This window comes from Falco punctatus, assembly GCF_963210335.1.
Source record: "Falco punctatus genome assembly, chromosome: 13".
Classification (NCBI taxonomy): Eukaryota; Metazoa; Chordata; class Aves; order Falconiformes; family Falconidae; genus Falco; species Falco punctatus.
In genome coordinates, this window is record NC_137593.1 from 2,936,249 (window position 1) to 2,959,989 (window position 23,741).

At 41.9% G+C, this 23,741-nt stretch overlaps 2 protein-coding genes across 3 annotated transcripts in view; both read right to left on the reverse strand.

Moving 5' to 3' along the window:
• The window catches only part of KPNA4 (karyopherin subunit alpha 4), a 28,639-nt gene extending 28,039 nt beyond the window's left edge, over nt 1-600 (reverse strand). Inside the window, exon 1 of the mRNA XM_080408991.1 lies at nt 465-600. Within this exon, the coding sequence (XP_080265117.1) occupies nt 465-533 (69 nt within the window). The 5' untranslated portion in view covers nt 534-600. The remainder of the gene's footprint in view (nt 1-464) is intronic.
• On the reverse strand, nt 495-23,118 carry ARL14 (ARF like GTPase 14). 2 transcript variants are annotated; one of them, XM_080408999.1, is made up of 2 exons: nt 22,577-23,118; nt 495-19,945 (listed from the first exon to the last, which is right to left on the reverse strand). In XM_080408999.1, exon 2 carries the CDS (start codon nt 19,852-19,854, stop codon nt 19,279-19,281), a length of 576 nt encoding a protein of 191 aa, XP_080265125.1. In that variant the 5' UTR covers nt 19,855-19,945; nt 22,577-23,118; the 3' UTR covers nt 495-19,278. The 2 variants fall into 2 exon arrangements, with proteins under 2 accessions (XP_080265125.1, XP_080265124.1); XM_080408998.1 differs by having other exon boundaries at nt 20,450-23,118.
• Between the last annotated feature and the right edge of the window lie 623 nt (nt 23,119-23,741).

Below are 23,741 nucleotides of genomic sequence, written 5' to 3' on the forward strand. Positions count from 1 at the left end.
AGGCCCCCCGGGCTGCCCCACCGGGGCCGGCCAGGCGGAGGGAGGGCCCCCGACGTCCCGGGGCCGGGCAGGCGGCAGGAGCTCTCCCTACCCCCGGGGTCGCCCCACCGGGGCCGGCCAGACGGCGGAAGCCACCCCCCGCTAAGGCCCCGGGCCGCCCCACCGGGGCCGGGCAGGCGGCGGAAGCCGTCGCCCCCTCAGCCGCGTCGCTCTCGTCTCCGCGCGGCGCCCAACGGCCCGGCCGCGCCCGGCCCCACAGCGCAGCCTCCCCTTCTTCTTCTTCCTCCCCTTCCCTCCCTGGGCGGCGGGGAGCGGCGCTCCCGCCTCTCGGCGGGGCGGGCAGCGCAGGCCGCGGCCCCGCCGCGGGCCCCTCGCCGGCGGATTAGGAAAGACGCCACACGGCGGCGGCCCCCTCCCGCCGCCATGGCCGGCCGGCCCCTCCCGCGAGGCGCCGCGGCGGTTACCTCCAGGTCGCGGCCTTTGTTCTTGAAGTTCTTCAGCCGCTGGTTGTCCAGTTTCTCGTTGTCGGCCATGGCGGGCGGGGAGGGGAAGGTGGGAGGGAGCGCGGCTCCTGTGCCTCCTCCCGGGCCCGCACCCCCTACCCGAGCCCGCCGGGGTCCCCCTTCCCGGCGCCTCTGCAGCCGCCGAGCCCGCTCACGCTTCTGCACCCGTCAAGCCGCGCCGCCGAGCCGTGAGGCCGAAGCGAGGAGACGCCGCTGCCGCTCCTGGGGCGGCGCTGCCCGCTGCCCCCGGCGGCCGAACGTGCCGGGAGCGAGGAACGGCGCGAGCGGGGGAGGGGAGGGGGGAAAGAGGGGCAGCCTCGCTCTGGGCCAGCCGGCCGCGCCCGCCGATTGGCTGCGGCGTCCGAAGCCGGCGACCAATAGGAGAAGGGGAGGCAGAGGGAGGGTGCTGCGCGGGGGACGTGACGCGCGCGGTGACGGTGCGCGGGCCCTTCGAGGCGTTTCGGCCGGTCCCATCAGCCGCCGCCGCCATTTTGGGTGGCGGGTTTGGCCGGGCCGGGAGGAGGAACGGCGGGCGGTAGTGCCCTCCCCGCTCTCCTCGGGGGCTGCGCCCGCTTGTACCTGCTTGTGCCCGCTGTTTTCTTAGCGGAAAGCTTATCCTTTGCCTCACTCGGGCTTTGCGTTCGCTCCCCTCAGGGGAACGGAGACATCGCCTCCTCCCCCGCCGCTTTATTACCACTTTAAAGAAATAGAATGTTTGGGTTTGTTTTTTGGTTTTTGTTGGGGTTTATTTTTTTAAATAAAACTGTTCTACTTGCGGCCGCAGGACGGCAGGAAGAGGGTGCCCGGCTGCTTCGGGCGGTGCGGGAAGGACGTGGGGGCCTCCGAGCCACCTGAGGGGAGAGAGAGGGGCGGCAGCCCTCGGCGCTGGTGCTCGGCGTTGGCATGCCTTTGAAGTTTCGAAAAAGTGAAAGACTTGAATAAAAGGAACCACCGCAGCTGTCATGTTTGGCACGGTCCAGATTTTAATCTCAAACACTTAGTAGACTGGCCCTAAGCACAACTGGTTTTGGAAAGAAAATAGTAGAGCACAGGATACAGCAGCAGGTATTCTGGCAGGCCCTGTGGAAACATGGGTAAACTTTCCTCAGGAATTAATATCATCTGTATGCAGGATTCCACTGTATTGGGCAACATTCTCATTTACGCTGCACAGCAACTGTGGACCACGTTCACAAGCAAGACTTGATGGAAATATTTCTGATAAGGATGATCAGAAATGACAGCAAAATTATTTTTCAGTGAGATGAGATTCCATGGATCTTTCTAGTTTCCTAGCATGATGAAAAGAGGCCAGATTGGTTTATTTGGGTCCAAAAGAGGTTGCAGTCATCTTCTGGATTCTGCTGTCTCAGAATTTTTTACATGCCGGTCTCTTACCAGTTTGATGATGACAGTCAGGTTTAGTGGCAGTGGATTTCAGCCAGTAGAAACTGCTGTAACTCATTGTCAGGTGATGTAGGTGGATGCTGTTTCCAAACTAATTATGAGCTTTCACCAGATAGGCGTCTCACATTTGAATATAGTCATCAGTGTGACGTTGTGACATACATTTTGTAAACTCCCTTCTGGGACTTAAAGCTTCCTTCCGGGGTGCTTTCTAACAAGCAACATTATTTACGTGTTACACAAACTGTGGTGAGCTGCAAAAAGTCATTCCTGAATTTGCATTGATCATACCAGCAAAGGGAACGATGCTATGAAAACTCCATAGATGTGTTTTGTTTAAGCGTAGACCGAGACTGTGTTTACACCAAATACTGTGGCTATCAGAGTACATCCCTGTCTTTATTCAGGTAAATCCAAACTATAAAAAATTATTCATTGGGAATTCACATCTGATAAAACTTGCCTCTTGACAGTGACTCTTCAGAAATACAAAATAAATGTTCCACTTCTATAGCTTTTCTGTGATGCAGGTAATTAGACTACAGAAAGTTTCTGGAAGGGCAGAGAGATTAACAGTTGCCAGGAAAACAAAGTGGTTTATTTACAAAACATCCAGTGGGTTTTTATTTCTCAAAGCTCACTTCAGAATGCCTTTGACAATTGGGAAGCAGCTTTAACTTGTGAGGAAAATACACTTGGAGTAGTATCTGTTCCTTCCAGTCTTCCAGAATATCAGGGGGAAAAAAGCTACTATCCAAACTATTTAAGCTAACCTGGATATTTTTTATTGAAATGAGTTAAGGGTATTGAAAGAAATAGATACGCTTGCAGAGCAGAGGGGATGCCAATTTTTTCCTACTTTTGTAATTTGATCCAGAAAATAGTACTTCTGTTCATAACTAGAAGCACTCACTGGAATATATACAGCCCTCATCCTGCATGTAGTTTATACTTACTCTTAATGATTGGAAAATCAAGTCAGCGGTTGTGAGGATTCCTCTCTGTTAAGTCCTGCGTCTTGATAGAGCCCTTGTTTTGTCAGCGGCCTTATGATTTTCCATAATACTTGTTGAGAAAAGTCAAAGCTGTGATAGGAGGTGCAGTCTCCCAAGTCTGTAAACTAAATCACTCGGAGACTTACCAATATCAGAAAAGAGAACTTGCTTTAGTTCTTTGTGAAAACACAAAGATTATGATCTTTCAGACTACAAGCTAATGTGTGTTTTATCTCCGGGAGATTTCTCAGAGGATGAGGCTTTGTTCTAGATAGAAAGAGTTCTCATCAAGATTGAAATGACAGGACTCTGAGTCACCACAGCCACATCTGTTGCCTAAATGTTGTAGTGATGTCACAGCAATATGAGTAGGGTAAATCAGTCAGGTTCAATTAGTCCTGATGGTATTCCATATAGGATAGCTACTTGTCTATCAGTATGTAAACTGTTTTGTTCAAAGCCACTGTGGGTGCAGCAACGCTTTCACACTGCAGTCTGGATATACAAAAAAGACCTTTTCTTGACATGGCTATTTACATTTTAAAAAGTAATACAGTTTGTCCATTTGACAGTGTTTTAGAAGCTACATAGAGAAAAAGAAAAAAAGAACATCTCTTTAACTTGCAATCATTTTCATTGGTATCACAGCACAGCTGCCTTAAGAAAACAGAATATTATAGAAGTACAACCATCCCAAAACCGTACCTCACTTTTTCAAAAGTAATGTATTTCCAACTGATGCTGTCATTTCAGAAGGAAGCCTTTAGTAAAGAAACAAGAAAAATATTCACATATGTAAACAGTAGAAATGTGTGAAGTCTGGGAAATAATAAATTCTACCAGCATGTTCAATTTTAAATTGGTTGAATAGAATTGTCAGGTAGTTTCTCATTGCTTTTAGCTTCTGCACTTAATGTTTAAGGAAATGATCAGCAAGTAAAATATTTTGTGTTACCAAACTGGAAATTTCTTATAGTTGCTATGGCTTTTGTTACGTTGAGTTTATTTTATAACCCTCTATTTACATCTGAATGGTTTGAATTAACTGAAGTAAAACTCCCTGCTTTTGACTGCATTTTCAGGCATATTTTAACACTGCTTCCTTCTGTGATTAAAGATTGTGTTGTATGTATCACAGGGACATGCAAAATGCTTAGTATTTTTTATTCTCTGTCATCTTTGAAATTGCCCTAGATGAACATACCTATTGTAATCACATAGCTGATATGATGGAAATAGTATTACACTGGCAACTGTCATCTAATACTTTTTGCTGAACCACAGTTTTTTACATAGTAAGGGTATGAAATCCAGAAAGAGATACCTAAAACTAACAAAAGTTTAACTAATAACTCTTTCAAAAGATTTGAAAAATCAGGATGCAGCCCTATGAATCTGTTATTCTGACTGGCTCATCTAGTTGTACATTTAAAATTCCTCTCCTGAGGAATTATTCCACTGACTGGAGGAAATATCAGAATTGTAACAAGCCAAATTGCTTTACAATTTCACCTAAAAATAAGAAGTATTGAAAACTTATAATGGCATAAGTCATTGGTCTCAAAATTAAAAGGTATTTTACAGATCTATCAATAAGTGGCTGACTAGTTGTAGTGTCACTTCCTTTGAGGAATAATTTTAGTGTCCCTGAGAAACAGTTTTGCAGAATAAGTTTAGAATTCTGTGGCCCCAAGGAGGTTTCTTCGTGAATCCATCTCTTCAAGCACAATTGAGGCTCTGTCTCAGCAGAACATGGTTATCAATAATGAAATTGGACTCTAGTATATTGGGACTAGCATGTTACTTTCCTGACTATGTCTTGGCTCATAGAATCATAGAAGCATTTGGGGTAGAAAAGACCTTTAAGATCATCAAGTCCAACCATTAACCCGGCACTGCCCAGCCCACCACTGAACCATGTCACTGCATCTATGCGTTTTCTAAACACTTCCAGGGATGGTGATTCCACCACCTCCCTGGGCAGCCTGTTCCAATGCTTGACCATCCTTTTGATGAAGAAACATTTCCTAATATCCAGCCTAAACCTCCCCTGGTGCAGCTTGAAGCCTTTCCTCTTGTCCTGTCATTTGTTACCTGGGAGAAGAGACTGACCCTCCTGCCTACAGCCTCCTTCAGAGTTGTAGAGAGTGACCAGTTCCCCCCTGAGCCCCTTTTCTTCAGGCTGTACCCCCCTAGCTCCCCCAGCCGCCCCTCACAGGGCTTGTGTCCTAGCCCCTTCCCCAGGTCTGTTGCCCGTCTCTGGACAGACTCCAGCACCTCAGTGTCTGTCTTGTAGTGAGGAGTCCAAAACTGCACACAGTATTTGACGTGCAACCTCACCAGGGCCAAGCACAGGGGTGATCACCACCCTAGCCCGTCTGGCCACACTATTTTGGATACAAGCCAGGATGTTGTTGGCCTTTTTGGCCACGTAGGCACCTGCTTGAGATTATAACTAATCAGGCTATGAAGGTAAAAAATATATATGGTGTCTAAGACCCAGCCCAGAAGTTTATGAAAGGAAAGAAAAACTATTTTGCTCCATCACTGCTCTTTTCATAGCTACCTTTTCCGCGTCTTTGCTAACCCAAATGTATACATGTTCATCCCATATTTACTACCTCCCACTGTTGCCACGCTTAGCACTGACTGATTGTATAACATGTGGTTTGGGAAAGGTGGACTTGAAAAGCCAGCACATTCTAGCAACCAGAACTGACTCAGTGCCCTAACTAGTAACAATGACCTCTTAATGAAGTCATCTCTCTGTTGACCTTCCCTCTGTATTCTTGGAAAAAGATTGACACAGACAAGGGACTGAGCAATAATCATGTTATTTTATGAGTAACCGTTTGAAAATAAATGAAGAATCATCTTGGAGAATTTCCTTAAAATCCACACCTGTCTTAAAATCACATTGCCGCCTCATCAGATCTAATAAACCATTCCAGTGTGCATAGTTTTCTTACCATGTACTTTCATGTGAAATAGAAGAACATACTATGCTCTTACTAAATTATGTATGTTTGGAGGAAGACTATCCTTCAGTGGTCTTTGATCTATATTTTTGATGTAGTATCATCTGAAAAAAATTCATAGTGTGACTTCAGTGAGGACATAATCATGGATTAATCAAGTGCATTTTGCTTAATCTGTTTAGCTCTCAGAAGAACAATTACCATGTTATTTTTGTATTGGTTTGATTTTACTTCAGATCTGCACTGCAAATCTGCCAGCACTTGGAAGACAAATTTTGAAGAACAGACCAATTCCCTTCTGAATTCTTGATCTTGTGGCATTGGACTGTCTTAAAAAAAAAAAAACAAACAAGCAAACAAACAAACCAGATATTTTGATTCTAAGTGAGTTTGTCTTAGAAGGGTATATTTTGGCTAAATGTAGGTGCCTACAACATAACAAATTATGCATATAATACAAATACTTTTGGTATGGTAATGTTTAAACTTCATGTGATGTTACAGTAGCTCTGTATCTTTTTATATTTTTGCATATTTCTCAGATTGGAAAATAATAGTAATGCAAATATAAAGATGTGAATTAGGTTCTGCTCACCTTCTGATCCTTCAAGCAATGACAGGGAAGATACTGAGAGCTGCCCTAACCTCTCATTAGGGAGTGGTTCTAAATTGTTTGCTCCCGGCACCTGAACATAAAGTTAGAGTAGCTTGAGGTGGTTATAATTTGTATAGGATTTGAGCTGTCTGGCAATATATAGGTGCTAGAAAGGAGATACCATTTGGCAAGGAGGAATTTGTCTCCACAATACAAGTTTCCAGTTGATGTAAGGAGCCAATTTTGTCACTTTTCAAAGTTTCTAATGCGGAGGTTGTACTGCATGGGCATTGTGCTCAGTAATGAAAATTCTGGCTTGCCAAGCAGCTACATCATATAGAGGGCATTCTGATTTCAGAGATCATTTAGATCTTTGGAGAAGGAAAAAAAAAAAAAGAAGAAAGGCAGAATACATAAGTTTGAGATGGCTTTTAGCTACCTTTGTCCCTTCCATATAAGTATACACAGTAGACAGACTTGCATTATAAATAGTTTACATTTACAAACAGGTAACACATTCATAATTTGTGAACTTTGTGCTTGATTATGTAATTAGAAAACATGTAATTATCAAGTTATCTTTAAAAATATCCTTCAACTAATAATGTAAATTGATCTGAAATGTTTTAGTGATATATTTTGTTTTAAACATACATTTAGGCAAAATGAGTTCGTGCAGATGGCTTTTCATAGCAAGTAAACATATCTCCCTATTATAAGAAACAAAATACTATGTCAAGCTGCAAAAGATTTGTGTTGCACATTGAAAAATTCTCATTAATCCCGGGATTTATAAAAATGGAATAGCTAGTATTAACAAAAATGTAGATCACTGAACTGCTGTTGGGATATTTTATGATAATCTTTCATCTGGTATGCAAACACAACTATTTGTTTTCATTTTGCACAGAGCTTCTCTGAGTCTGGAGTCCGACTGTTACTTGCTGGACATTGAAACAGCCCTATCAAATAATACCTAAACTAAACTGGGGTCAGCTGTGAATATTGCACCAGGTGAAAAAGCCATAAAAAACTGTCACATACAAATAGTAAATATACAAAACTGAGCTTCACAGAACAGGGAGATTATTTTAAAAGGGACATTACTACAAAAAGTAATCTACGTAAGATTGAACAGGGCTGATCTAAGTAAAGCACCATGGGGCTTTTGGGCTCCATCAAGCAAGTCAATGTTTTTTGCAGTCGTTTTCACTTTTCCCTGAAGTGCTCTGCTGTAGCTCCTTAGCATGAAAAGTCTTTTCTAGAAAGAGCTAGAGGTGCTGACAGTTTTTCTGCTGAAGGAGCAGGCAGGTGGAAGCGTAACGATCCCAGAGGCAAGTCAGCACAGAACCCTTAGCAGGAGCCTGTGCAAACCCCACACCACGCGGTAATAGGTCATGAGCAGCAGATGCCACGCTTGCATTGCGGACTTCCCCCACTGAAGCAAAAACAACCACAGCCTGCTTCCAGGGGAGATAACTCCAAGACATACTTTTGCAAAAGACAGCACATTTTTTAAGGTTGTATCTAGGAGAAAATTTAATTTCTACTGTCTGAATGCTAGTTTTGCTTTTAGTCTTCTCTTACATCACTGTGCTAGAATAGTTTTTTCAGATGTGCCATTACACAACTACTACCTCTAGGATGTCTCCTTTTAGTACAGTGCTTGATTTTGCCTGAGCCTCTGTATCCTCTTCTACTGTTTTCTTATTTTACTCATTTGAACTGCTTGAGCCAGACTGTCATTTTTCTCTCTTAGAAAATGTTCACACAAAGTTCAAATTCCTTCCTGAGGTATTGCTTTGTTAGCTGTCTTAATTAGTTGCTCAAAAATTCTTTGCCCAAGTTCTATGCCATTTTGTAATAAAAGGGTCTACACTGAGTACCTGCAGCATCTGCAACAAATCCTGCTACCACTGCTGACATTTCCTTTACTCTTTCTGTTGTCCAGAGGCATGTGAAAACAGCAGTATGATGGACCATGCATTGACGTGGATGCACATCATTCCTTTTGAGCTAGAAAGATGTATTAATACTGCTGTCTTCTTGGATAAATTATTAACTCTTACATCCAGCCTTCCGCCCAGCTTCCCTCCTCACTTAAAAAAAAACAAACCAAAACCAAACAAACAAAAACAACCAACAAACCAAAAAAGGCACTCATTTCAGCTAATTTTTCAACTTGTTTTTCCAATTGTTACCCTAACCTACTGGTTTAAAGTTGCTTTTTGATGGAACTTGGCTGAAGTCCTTTGGATGACAGTAAGAAAAAAAGATTTGAACCAGCAAATGCTTAAACAGCTCTCCTATCTTTTGACTCCATTTGCTTTCACACAGGGGTCATTCTCTTGTGCAGATGGAGACTTCTCTTGTATTCAAAAGCTGCAGAGTTCCTGTGCATGTGTCCCCTTTATTTTTCTCTGTCCATTTAGAACCACTGGTTACACTGTATTTTAGCTTTTCTTTGTATTTAGAAAAAAAAATGTGTTTATACTTAGAAAAAAAACGCTCTTTAGTTGGAGTGGTACTTGAAACCTCACTTTCTAGCATCACAGTTTTTCAGAGTAATGAACTGCACAGAAAATCAGCCTAAAATATCCGAAAATGTCCAAAACATAGTAGGATTCAATGCCTTTCCATTTATAACACTTTAATCATGTTGTACAAGACACTAAAATTACTGAGAGATGCTCCTGATCTTAGTTTCAGTGCTGGCCCATATCAGATGTTAATGAAGCCAAAGGCCTGTTGATGTCACCAGGCCAATTTAGTTTTAGTGCTCTCACTCACTTAACACTGTCCCTCACGAGGCTTGCTTTCCTGTGCTTACTTACAGCCTGGGCATTACAGATGCCTTGAGGATCTCTTCTCACAAGGCCAGTTTGAATTTGAAATACCACATTATGAGCACTATTTATCTAGTTAAAGAGCTCTAAATATTTTCCTTTTTCAATTTGTGGAAGCCACCATGTGATAAGTTATAAGATGATGCACAATATTCTGTTTCTTCAAAAGGAGAGACTGCAAACCAGATCCCCAGATGGTGCAAATTAAAGGTAGCTCCTCTGGCCTCAGTGGCCATGTGCTGATTCACATCAGCTGAACATCTGCTCCTGTGATTAGAAAATAAACTTAGGGCTCCCACATGACTGCAAACACTAAGCAGGAGGCAGTCCTGTTAAAATTTATGATCAGAGTTTCAAAGCAATCTCTGAATGAGCCTACTTCTGATCTCAGTTATTCTGTTTTAATATAACTTTTTATTTAATATAACCTTTGATTTTGGGATTGCTTTTAATTAACATTGGTGATGTTTTCCGCAGTTCAGCCTATATTAATTCAGTTTTTAACACGCTGGATCAGATGTTTTGCAAACAAATTTATAGATCATGAAATGACTGCTGCCAAAAATGTTTCTTAGTACCAAAGCCAGAGTTGATCACAAAATCCATCAGCTGCAAATAGCCCATGAAGAACAGGAATCAATCGTGACTCAGCAGATTGTGGAGCCCCACTTCCCTGCCTTTGTCCTAGCTGCTCTACCTTTCAAACAGAACAATTCCTAATAAAGGCAAGGGAAGAAAATTTCATTCAAGATAAAAAGTGAGGAACGGTTAGTGAAATGAGTTTCCTGAAAGATTCAGGAATATATTGTTTCCATGCTAAAAAAATTTTCCTTCTTAAGAAGCCCCTAGAACAAAGTAATTTTCTGGTAGCACTGCTGATGGTTAAGACAGTGACAGAAAACTTCTCTGTCACAGCTGCTTGATTTGGGCGAGTTCCATGATGTTTCTAGAAGGAAAGGGAAACAGTATCTGCTGGCAGGCCTGGGAACTCCCCATATACTGGGTTCTGTTCCACTTGAGTGCTGCAGAAGGGAAAGTCACTTGCCCTTCCTTGGGTTTTCCAGTGGAAGGATGATCCTCAGGGCAATACTTTTAAAATTAATATATACAATATGGTTACATAATTAAATGCTAGTATGAAGTGTTAGGTAATATGTGTTTCACATTGTACACAGAAACACTAATAGGATCACAAAGCTAGAGACATTTATGGGAGCATCTAAAATTTAAGCTCTTATTTCTGGCTGTTAACACTGCCAGTGAGCAGAATTTAGCATATAAAATGGTATCAAATCCAAGATGCATCTTTTATGCAACAAAAATGTAAATGTGCAGATGCAGATTGCCATTGTCAATGCTGTGTTTCAGACTAATTTTGCAAGGAAACTAGAATACATAAATGAATAAGGAATTTTGAAATGCTGAAGGACTGATATTGAGTAGAGATGCGAAAATACCCTAAGTATGCATATCTCTTTGTTACACAGTAATGAAGAAAATGAGTACTTCTGAGCCACAGCACTAATGAGGCCCATTTTCGTAAGGATTTCTGACTGAGCTTTCCTTGATTTTCTGATGCCTGATAAACAACAATATTTCTGTTTCAGCTTTTCTTTTGAGGGGGAATAATGGCCACATAATTTTCCTGAAATACATAGCATTTTAGTAGCTTCAGGAACTCTACACCTCTGTCATATCACCTAGATCAACTCTTTCCTTTAATATTCATAACTTCTTTTTTTAATTAAAATCTCCTTTTTGTTATGAACTGGTATTCAGGGCTCTTATAAATCACTACCAACTTAATGTGAAAAAAAATTAATATTAATGGCAATTCCAGTTTAGGAACACATCATTATAATCTAATAAACTATAGAGTAACTTTTGTCCTTTCTGCATCATGATAGTCTGAGCCTGTGAGACATATATGATGGAAATTTGTAGTGTTCCTGCAGGAGAATGATGCTGCTGGCATGGAGAAGGGATGGGACAGCAGTGAAACTGTTGAGGAGTGCAGTCAGTCGGGGGGAACGGCAGTCTGCCTGTTTGGATGGTGTAATGACTGACAGAGTCTTTTTTGCAGTATAATACGTTTGGACAGACAATGAATAACACTCACCTGCAACCTAGGAAGTGGAAAGCTGATGTAAAGCTGGTTTGCAATCCCATCTGTTGCACAGAAGATGCTGAGGCAGACTTATCTGCCTGAAGATTTACTCTTGAGACACAAGACAGTATACATTTCACTCTAATAATAAAAATTGTGTTTTGGTAAAAATAAAAAGCAAAAGGACAGAGACAAAGAGGGAGAAGGGAAGAGGAAAGCTCTCCACATGGCCAGCCAGGAAGAGAAGCAAGGGGGTCCCCAGCTCAGCTGCCTCCCCTGGACTCTTCTCCAGTGCAATGCGATTGCCCCCTTCCCATAGTAATGAGGTAGTTTTCATTTCATAGAATCACAGAATCACAGAACGGTTTGGGTTGGAAGGGCCCTTAAAGCCCACCTAGCTCCAGCCCCCTGCCCCGGGCAGGGCCACCTCCCACCAGCCCAGGTTGCCCAGAGCCCCGTCCAGCCTGGCCTTGAGCCCTGCCAGGGACGGGGCACCCACAGCTGCTCTGGGCAGCCTGGGCCAGTATCTTGCCACCCTCACAGCAAAGAATTTCTTCTCAATATCTAATCTAAATCTACCCTTGTTCAGCTTAAAACCATTCTCCCTTGTCCTATTGCTACAGGCCTTTGTAAACAGCCCCTCCCCAGCTTTCTTGTTGGTCCCTTCAGGTATTGGAAGCTGCTCTAAGTTTTCCCTGGAGCCTTCCCTTCTCCAGGCTGAGCAACTCCAAGTCTCTCAGCCTGTCTTCGTTGAGATCTACTCAACCCACTACTGATCGTTCCTGCTTACAACACCCTTAGTGCTGTCTGGAGCATGCTTTAACCAGTAGCATGTGTTGCACACTAATGGGTTGTTATGCTTTGGACATTTGTATTACTGGGTTATGCTTATTAAATGTTGAAATGACTGTTGTCTGCTTGTTTGAACAGTTTGGACATCACTAACTTATAAAATTTCTGTTCCACAAAATGCTGTACTTTTGAAACATTCATCTTAATGTGGAATGAAAACAAATGTGGATTTTACCTGAAGTACAGAAGTCTTAATTTAACAAATGGTTACTATCAGGTTTTTAAATACTTAATATCTGAAAATAAGTCCCATCAATGTTGTAATTAGCTGGTTTTTGTTTGAAAAAGTGATGTACAAGATGGTTACTTGTGTGGTTTAAACCTCCAAGAACAGAGTCCTCAAGCTCCTATTGTCACCACTCGAATTTACAACCAGTTTCGGTTTTATTAACTGCAGTATATCTTATATGCCACAAGGTGTCTCTGTGTGGAAATGCTAAACTTTATACGAGGGTTTTTATAATATTACTCAATTGATGTAAAGATTTTCTACTATTTGGCTTGGGTTTTCCTTAATACTTGACAGGGTTTTTTTAATAACACATGAGAAAGAAAAGTTTATGCAAATTTACCCATTAGTATAGGCAATAAATTATTATTTTAAATGGTCAATGAACCAAGTGACTTATTGGAAAATTGTAATCTTAAAAAAAAAAAAAAAAAAAGGCTCAGTGTATAGCCCTTAGTAAGCAGGTGATAACAAAGAAATATGAATGTCTTCCTATGCGGGTTAAAAGGAAGAGCTATTTGAAACTGCTCTATTTAATTTCCACATTTGTTTTTAAGAAGATCTGTTATGTATTCATATTCAGGATTAATATTGTTTAGGGTTACTATAAGGAGCCAGTTATTGGCATAATATTTTCTCTAAAGATTACATTATCTTTGGGGCCTGATGTGCCTAAGATCTATAAAATAGTTGCCTTTAGTATGTGAGATAATACATGTGAAGTTACATATGTGGGCACAAGTAGGAATTACTGTCTACATTGCATGTTTAATTGTAAATAAGAGAAGGCTTCTTAACACATTATTATCACAAGAGGGGAATGCAAAAACCACTCAGGAGATAACGGCTGATGATTTTTTTTTTTTTTTTTTTGCTTTCTATTGCTTTGTATATCTGCATACACCTAGTACTATGTTTGCCCTGAGAACTTTTCTAACCTATTTTTCTTTTCTCTATCCTTTTCCATTGTATTTCTTTAGCTTATCTTCTCTCACTTCCCCTCCTATTTAACTCCTTATATACTTCTCCTGTAGCATACTATTTCTTATTTTGTTTTACCTTTCTAGATAAAACAGAGTAATTCAAGCTGGATTTGGATGCACTCATGTTGGTCTGCAACATGTGTAAATAACTGATGAGTACCTAAGCATTATATTGCAAGTAACTATACATTTAAGATATGTCAAACCTTATATTGTAGATCCTCAACAAAGGAAAAAACACGTGAATGGAGGCAAAGGCCATTGCGCAGTGTTGTGAATACACGCAATGGGAGCACCCAGCAGTGGAGACCTGGGCGTGAGACCTAGCCAAGGAGACTGACATTCATTCATCAGAGTTGTTAAGCTGTTTACAGAACGTTTTTACATTTTGTTTTGCATCCAAATGATACGAGGGATTTTCACATGAATCTGCAATGGTCCTAAACTAAACAGAACATTTCAGAATTATGAATCAGCTAAGAAAAGGTTAAGAGACTAGCCTTCTTTAGTGATTAATGTGTACGCTTTAGATAAAGTAACTGAAAACGGTTAAGGCACAGTTATCCTTTAACAGCCAAGCACAACTGTAAAGGAGTTCAGCCTTTGTTTGGATCAGCGAAATTGTTGCTGCAGTTCCCAGCTATATTTGCTAAAAAGAAAGGATACACATGGCTTCAGACCTAGATGGTTTATTTAAACTCACAAAATTACTTATTTTAGCAGATGTTCCATGAGATTCAGGCTAATAGCAGTAATATAAGGTCTAGAAACTCTTCTCATCAATCAGGCAGCATATAAAACACAGAACAAAAAGATGATCTTTGCACCAAAGAACACACATTCTAAGGTTTAAAGGGACCAGATGAATAAATATGGAGAGAACAAGGAAATAATAAAAAAATATTCATCAAAAGATATGGGCTGCGGCCTTGTCATAAAACCCTAAGAGCTATTGTCAGATTTTTTGCATACATCGTGGGAAAGGAGTGTGTTAAGGAAGGATCTGAAAGAAAACAACAAAATGGTTTTGTAAATGTGTTTAGGTAATTCCAAGTATAAGGAGCAGCATGAGAGCAAGCGTAAAAACACTCGATGACTATCTAATAAAAAGACCATGAATACTGGCATCACTATTTAGATAGCTGGTGAAGGACAAGGGAAGTGAGAAGGCTCTGCTGTGCAGACCTGCAAGTGTAAATACGTAGCTGGGGAGGGGAACACAGAGGTGACAGAGGGTAAGGGGAGGTGACTCTGGATGGCACCCACCTTCACACTAGATGTGACACAGTTACACTGCAAAAACATCATGGATGGGTGGGAGTGGTACAAGGACACTTACCACAGCTAAAGAACAGAATATTGTAGAAACTGGAACATATGCTAATGCACAATTTGATAAAATTACATGTGTTCCAAATAAGATGTTGTGTTGCTGTTTGATTAATTTAGATTTGCAAATTGTACCTGCAGTATGGTGTGTGCTTTGTAAGTAAGGCCTCCACCCTCAAGAGTTTACATCCTAAATTAGAGGCTCATATAACCTAGCCTGCCTGATCTGGTGCAATATATGTCCAGAATCTTCATGCTTGTGCTGGATAGGAATACTTGAGCTAATTATAAGTGGAGGAAGTCTAATTGTAGCAGCCCAGAACTCAGCATGGGTCATTTACTTTGGAAAGAAAGCCTGCTTTAAGCAGTTAAGTATACATACAGTGCTTCAAAGTATTGTCTTCCTTTACAGTAGAGTTAAAACTTGTTTGAAAGGTGAAAGTCCTTCCTTTGTTGCAGGTAACTTGTCAGAAATGAGGGGGAGATGGCAACAGAGACATTTTGAGTGAGTCGCCCAGCTCTACATTACCTGGTACTGAAAAAGCCTTGTCCCTCATTCCTTACACATTATGCTTCCCTTTGATTCTGCAGAGTATTTCATTATTGGGGGAGTTGTCTTCTAACAACTAAGGAGGAGGGAGTGTTACTATCCAAATTTGCAATGGTTTCTTATGCTGCTCTGCACCTTCCCTTAAAATGGCATTTCAGCCCACTGGAACTATGTTAAATGAGCTCCATGACAGCTATTTCAAAACTCATGATTTTATACAACAGTAATCTTATTAATGAATGGTCAAAATGACAGTTCCCCTTACCCTGGATTTGTCAACTTTTAAAATGTCACATTCAAACGTGTCTGAAGTGGATTATCTTCTTGTGAGGGCACAGGATATAGCATGTCTTGGTTTCACAGATCCTTTGTGTTTCACAATCTCAGATATGTACTGTTTATTTCTTCATGGATGACTCTTCTGTCAGCAGAAAGAAACAGGTGCAGCAAACTTTGTGCAAGAAATACTAGCAGACACTGGAGGACTTGTCCACTTCAGCTACAATATAGTTGTAATGCTTCTACCACTTGATTGCAGTTGCACAAGACTGCCAGTATGCATCAACAAAAAATGCAAGAAACGCCAGGGTGAACAAGGTGTGATTTATTAGGAGACATAATAAAAAAAGTTCCAAAACCTGAAGCAATATAAACAGCTGAGGGGTGTCCCAAACTCTTTAAGGCCTTTCATTCCATGCCAACTTTTCAGCTTACAGGCTTTGGTTCCACTGCCAAGTGGGGCAGTACTCCTCATATGCTGATTTCTTACCTTCTCAAAGCACCCCAAACCTTCAAAAATCCTAAAATTGTTTTTAGTGAGTAACCTATATAAATTCTAAATAATAAAACAAGACTTATCCAGGAATAACTTATGCTTACGATACTGTGGATTGTATTTTTAGCTCAGGTCAAATTCTACTTTGTTGTGCTCTGAAACATAAAGACAATTCTGCTCATTATATTGTTCAGCCAAGCAATCAAAAGTTATAAAACTCTCCATAGCAGGATGAAGCTGTAAAATGCCTTTGTAACTTCCTTGCTATTGATTTCACCATGTAACACGTGATGGGATCAGATATCAAACAGTTTCCAGGCTTCCAACAGGGAGCAAACAGTGCCACGGGGCTCTGCAGTCTTGCAGAACTGAGCCAGAAGTTCCAATTCCTCTGCACTTTCCTGCCCTATGCTTTTTCAGAGATCCTTCCCAAAACATGCTGAGTCGTCAGGGAGATTCTTTACTCCATGTGTAGAAAGGAAATTGTAAGCAGTGGGTTCTATGTCCTCCGTCTCCTCATTCTAAACAAGCCCCCAAGTACACCACTTACTCATGCAGTATAGAGAAAGACCAACTAGCTCCAGGAGCAGGGGAACTAATTAAGTCTGAGCTCTGTGGATTTACGTTCCCTCTTAGGCTCTCTTGAGGCTAAAACGGAACATTTGTCTCCTAGGGGATTAGTCTTCTGTACTTTATCAGCCTTGCTTTCACTCGGGGCACCAGTATGGTCACTCCTCTATCTCACTGATTTTTTTAATTAAACTTTCAGGCATATAATTATTTTGAGAACCTGCACCTTTGTCCAACTTGATATTAGTTTTAAAGCTTAAAAATTATTCAGTAAGGTAGGGATCTCCAGGGGCAGATAAAATGGGCACGGCTTCACTTCTTTAGAAAACCAAGCTCTTAGAAAAACTGAGTTTTAAATACTTGATATTCTGCAAAGTGAATGGAATAAAGTTTATTTATTTCCTTTGAAGCATAATGTAAAAGATTCTCTTCAAGTCAATGTGAGCATCATTTAATCTAATTTGATAACCTGGAGAAGGGATTCTGTGCCTGAAAGCTTATTCTCTGTTTTAGCTATGTGAGCTAGTCTATTACACAACTTTATTTCTCCCTTCAGAACTTGCTTCTTGTCTAATTAGAGACCCTCGTGCACTCTCATTAAATCTCTCAAGGAGTATTTCTCCCTATGGAAGTCCTGAGGCCAGCAAACTATATTCAGGTTTATTATAATAGACACGATTAAACTAGTGGGAGAATTCAATGTGTAACATACACATGCAAATGTTTATAAATATATTGATCTGAAATAGTACATTTTTAACATTGAATCGTCAGGTTTAGAAAACTAATGTTCCCATTGTGGCTGACTTTTAAAAATCTTTTTGGGGACAGAGGATGTTATTTTATATTGAGCCCAAATCATCAGACCAGGCAATACAAGTCTAAATACTTTCTCAACATGACTCAGGATTTAGCCTGTAGTAATTACTGTCAGTATGAGTGACAACTGCTGTTGAGAAACCTTCCTTTGTTTACTATTTCAGCAAATTCACCTGATGAAGTTTTTGTCTTTGAATTATATATGCATGAGACAACAGGGTATGTCTGGGTGCTTTTCTTGCTGCTTCACCTTTCTACAACTTGAAATTCCTGCCTGTTTATTAGTAAGAACTAAATGTAAATTTCTTATATTATTACTTGGCATAATCGTTTTGTCTCAAGAGAAAAGCTCACAAGCTGACCTTTGCTACAACTTTTTTCGGAGCACATAACTGGGGAGGAAATTTTGTCAAGGGACTGTTGAGGCACAGAGTGATCAAATGACTTGCCCATGGTCAAAGATTGTGGTAGATGTAGGGAAAAAAAAATAATATGACTATCTAAGCAAGCATCCTAACCACCGGAGCATGCTATGTCTGCAGACACTGCCCAAGGAGGCAGAAATAATTGGACTGGATTTTCTGGGACTGTATAACCAATAATTAGATGGTCTCTTTACTCTTGCTTTTAAAAGAGCAGGCCCTGTTAACATTTCAGCCTTAGTGTTTAAAGTGTTCTCATGGTTGATACAGTTCAATTAGTCTTGTAATTATGAATCCTTCAATGCTTAATGGAACTTATGAATGAATTGGAATACTAATTCACTCCATCGATCAGGAAATCTAAACAAAAATTTCATTTGGAATTTTTTTCTACAAACTATAGTAAGAGGATCAGCAATTTGGTGCCAGTTTTATCTCAAATTTAATTAAACCTAAATTTATGAGTAACAAAATTTCAGTTGGATTCAGTACAGGCAGGACAGGATCCATCATGATCTATAAAATTGACAAGAAGCCAACATCCCCATTCCTCCCCACTTTATTCCCCACACAGACAACGGGGATGAGCGCTTTGCTGGACCAATCCTGTGCTGGCTTCCACCATCCTGCTCTTGGCTACGGGTAGCAATCCAACAGCACAGAAGCAAAGAGATCGGTACCTGGAAGTCTGTAATGAAGGGACATCAGACCTACACCTTACAAACAGCACCAGATCTTTGTTTTGTCGGTGACTTGATGAAGTGAAGATCCTGTTTGTTAAAATCTGTTTGGAGTAACTGGTTCCAGAATGCAATAACATCCAACAGGTATTTCAGATTCATAGGATCTCCTGTATATAACTAAGAGTTTAAGCTCTAAACTGACTATATTTTTACATGAGAAATACATCCATGGAGCATTTATTACAAAAAAACCATTTTATCCTTCGCTTTTCTTGCTGAATGAACGACTTCACTATTTTATATCTTGACAAAATGACTCGATTTAAACATTTGAAGCACTGCTCACCTATTTTGTTTCCACCTGCTAAAATTCGGAAGCTCAACTTCACCTCTTTGATCATCCAACAGCCACATTTCTGAGCAGAATAACCCCAAGTATACCGTCACCAATGAAACACTGCAGAGTGGCATCTCAGAAGCATGTGCAGGTGTAACAGTATAATCAATTATTGTCAAAGTTCTTTATAGATATTTACTGATAAGAGTTCTCCAGAATCCAGTATTTTCAGATTTAGTCCAACAAAATGTATTCATTAATGTTCATGAGAATGTGATGATAGAAATTCTTGAAGAGTTTAAACTTCCTTAGAGATTGTAAAAGTCTCCTTTGATCTGCTGTAGTGTTTTGAAAACATGGTTAGCCTTTGGAGAGCTTCTGATAAACCTTCTCCTGTGATGGCACAACAGGGTTGTACATACCAATTTCTGTCACTGCAGTACTTCTTCATGTTGAATTTCCTGGTTATTTCCTCAGCGTTCAAAGCTCCAGGCAGATCCTGCTTGTTTGCTAGCATGACAACTGGTATGCTTTTCATAAATTCATTCTTTAAAATGAGTTCAAATTCTTTCTTTGATTCCTCCAGACGTTGCTTATCAGAGCTGTCCACAACGTACAGAAATCCATCTGTGTTTTCCAGGAAATTGCACCAGACCTGTCTCATTTTCTGTTGTCCTCCAACATCCCAAAATGTCAATGTAAAATTTCTCTCGGTTTCAATCATATCAACATTAAAGCCAATTGTTGGAATTGTTAGAAAAACATCATTATACTTGAACTTGTACAACAGTGTAGATTTTCCTGCAGAATCAAGTCCTAACATCAGTATATTAGCTTGCTTGACTTTGGAGTGCTTGGTGTTCTGGAGGCCCATTTGTGCCGCGGGGTTCTCTAGCAAGCCCTTAAAGGTGAAATTCCCTGTCTTCTGTGAAGTTGATTTTTGTCAGCAATGTCTCTGTCTGCCTCTGTGAGACGAAGCACAAAATGTAAGGAAGAGGAAGAGGAAGAAGCAGCCTTGTGATACGGAAAGTAAGTAAAAGCTCTGTACAAATGCTTGCTGGCTTTTACCAACTTGATAACATGCAAAGAGTATTTATGATGGTGCACTGTACATTGCCAAGCCTGTGGGTGGAACAGCTATGAGTAACATACCAATTGGTCACAAGCACAAAGGTTACAGTCTTTGAACATGTTTGAACAGTGAACCACACTTACACGACCATTTAAGAACTCTTTACAATGTAAATTGTGCAAACTGAACCACCAGCAGTCTAGCTATACTCCCAGATCCCAAGGTCTAGGGAACTGTGAGCTGTCTGCTCTGTTTCAGTGTGTGCCCAGAGATAAATATGCCTTTATGACTGCATCTGCATCCATTTTGGAAAAGAAATTAAATATAAACACAGGCAGTGAGGAGGGGGAATCTTAAGGTTTGCCCATACTCAGCAAGCCACAAAATGACACAGTACCTGATTCATTGGTGCATCTCATGTCCCAGCAACAAATACATCTCAAATGGTTTAATCATAGAATCACAGAACGGTTTGGGTTGGAAGGGACCTTAAAGATCATCTAGTTTCAACCCCCAGCCATGGGCAGGGACACCTCCCACTAGCCCAGGCTGCTCAAAGCTCTATTGATCCCAGCCTTGAGCCCTGCCAGGGATGGGGCAACATGTGCCAGCACCTTACCACCCCCACAGTGAAGAATTTCTTCCTGGTATCTAATCTAAATGTCTCCTCTTCCAGTTTAAAACCATTCCCCCTTGTCCCATCACTACATGGCGTTGTAAAAAGCCCCCCTCCAGCTTTCTTGTCAGCCCCTTCAGGCACTGGAAGCTGCTCTAAGGTCTCCCCGGAGCCTTCCCTTCTCCAGGCTGGACAACCCCAACCCTCAGCCTGCCCGCACAGCAGAGGGGCTCCAGCCCTCCGAGCATCTTCCTGGGCTCCTCTGGGCTCGCCCCAGCAGCTCCATGTCCTCCTTATGCTGGGGGCACAGAGCTGGACGCAGGGCTGCAGGGGGTCTCACCAGAGCGGAGCAGAGGGGGACAATCCCCTCCCTCGACTGCTGCCCACGCCGCTGGGGATGCAGCCCAGGTGCGGCTGGCTTTCTGGGCTGCAAGCGCACGTTGCTGGGTCATGTTGAGCTTCTCGTAAACCAACGTCCCCAAGTCCTTCTCCTCAGGGCTGCTCTCAATCCATTCTTTTCTCAGCCTGTATTTGTGCTTGGGATTGTCCCGACTCGCATCCAGGACCTTACACTTGGCCTTGTTGAACTTCATGAGGTTCATGTGTGAGTCTACATGGGCACATGTAAACACATGTAAACTGGCTGCCTCCGACTCCCACAGTTACTCCTCTTGCCTGCTCATGCATGAAGCTGTCTGCTTGGATTACACTGTCAAGAGTTGTAAACTCGATGAGTTATGTTTATATGAAGAAGATTAACCACACTTTGCATGGTGGAGACTAAATATTGATCTTACGATCTGGTCATTACTAAGATTCTGCTACCTGAAATTAATAATTTCAGTTAGCTTTGTTATGCTCAGTTGTTGCCCATGGACCTACGATGAAGATTTCCTTGAGGAAAGGAACGAGAAGGGTGGAGTAACCGAGTCTCAATTAAAAGACCTTTTTTTTGCCAGCATTCTAATTAGTGTGTGTGGGGGGGAAAGAGGATAGACAATTTAGTCTAATACTATTTAATTCAAGTCTCCATTTTTTGGCAGTTAGTAGACCTACGCTGGGCTGGTTGAATGTACGCTGGGTATTGCAATAGTTATTTGCCCTTATACCCAGATGCACTAGTATTACTTATTACCATGTGTCTTTGCTTCAGAAAGTACATAATCAGCAAAACAGATGTAAAGGTCTTCTGACCAAATAAGCTGCTGACTGATAGGGTAATCATTTTGGTAATTATGATATTGGTGGCTCAGGTATTACAAATGTTGCGTAAAATAAACCGCAGCCTTGACAGACAAGTTATAATCTGGTTTCTCTTGAAGCTAAAAGGGTTATACCGGAACTAATTGGGGGCAACAAAAGATGACAGTGACATACTCACAGTTGTACATTTTTCAAACTTAATAACATGTATAGATTACATGTAGGATTTTTTTTCAGGAGTGGGTCATGACGTATTAGACCAGGGAAGAAAGTGTTTGCATTTCTTTATAAATAATGTATATGAATGAATCAAAAGATGGGGAGACAAGAAACTATGCAAAACACATTGTTAACACAGTCGAATGAATCATAATTCCCTGCAAAATAGCATGCCATTTCCTTGAAATATGGTTATCTCCATCAAGGGCAAAACCTCCCTTCTGTGTGAGCTGTGACAGCATGGATGGATGGTCCACGTCCCTGGGTGGTGCTCTGATTTAAAGATTACTCACAGTTCTCTGCTCTCTATGTCTGCTCCAACTGTATCTGATATTTATGGTCTCAACTGTTATTTCATTACATCAGACTATCACCTTAAAGAAGTGATTAACCAATCTCTGATTTTCTACAAGCTAATTAAATTTATTTCCAGGACAGAACAGCTAGCTTCTGAAGACTCCATGGTTTTGCAGTTTTTAACCTTACCTGAGTCAAACGTGAGTTTGGTTCAGAGCAGAATTTGGTGATGCAGAGCCGCTTCCAGTATGATTTCCCACATTGCTCTGGAGTTTATACACCAGCATGAGGTCAAACCAGAGCTGTAATCAGGTGCACCAGACACAGCGTGACACAGCCTTCTGCTTGCAGGTCCTGAATCTACATTGCACTGAAAGGTGACCATTTGACAGAATGAGAAATGTACCTTTGATTTGTCCAGAGGTGTGTTTGCCTAGCCAGGGTGAGGCTATCTTGCTTGTGTAGGGTTTGCCTGCATGTTCGGTTTAAAAAAATGCAGAGTAATAGAACAAAACCAGGACAGCTGATTTACCACCAATTAATCTGAACTCAAACTTTGCACAATAAACGTTTCATAAATGATGTAAGTTCCTGAGTTGTCCAAGCAAGATATTCCACCATGGCTGCATGCTTTTGCAATGTGACAACATGTAATTAAAGTAATAATTCAGGGAGGCTTGGGGGTGAATCCTCACCATGGACTGAGGGTGCTCAGGCTGGAGAAAAGGGTCGGGGGGACGGGGATGGGGACGGGGGGGACGGGGACGGGGGGCGGGACGACACCTGATTGCTCTCAGCTGCCTGGAAGGAGGCTGTAACAAGGTGGGGTTGGTCTCTGATCCCAGATAACAAGTGACAGGATAAGAGGAAACGGCCTCAAGCTGTGCCAGGGGAGTTTTAGCTTGGGTATTGGGAAAAATTCCTTCACTGAAGAGTGGCCAAGCACTGGAACAAGCTGCCGGGGGGGGAGTCACCATCCCTGGAGGTGTTTAAAAAACGCATAGATGCGGCGATGTGGTTCAGTAACAGCTGGGTTAACGGTTGGACTCGATGATCTCAAAAGTCTTTTCCAACCTATGCGATTCGATGCTTCTATGATCGGTTCTAGCGGCAGAAGGATGAGAGCAAGTGCGGTCTGCAAACGCCTGCCTCCTGCCCTGCAGCCCCTGGGCTCAGCGTGACACCAGCCAGGCCCTGGTGCGGGCGCCGGCGCCCCAGGAGCGCGGCCAGCCCCAAGCCCCCGGCGGCCCCGAGCCCCCAGCGGCCAGCCCCGCAGCCCCCAGCCCCGCAGCCCCAGGCAGCCCCCGCGGAACGCCATTTGCCGCGGCCCCGGCGGGCTGGCGGGGGCGGGTGT

What these genes read in the sequence shown, in the direction of transcription:
- ARL14 (XM_080408999.1), bottom strand. Translation starts at nt 19,854, where the DNA reads ATGGGCCTCCAGAACACCAAGCACTCCAAAGTCAAGCAAGCTAATATA.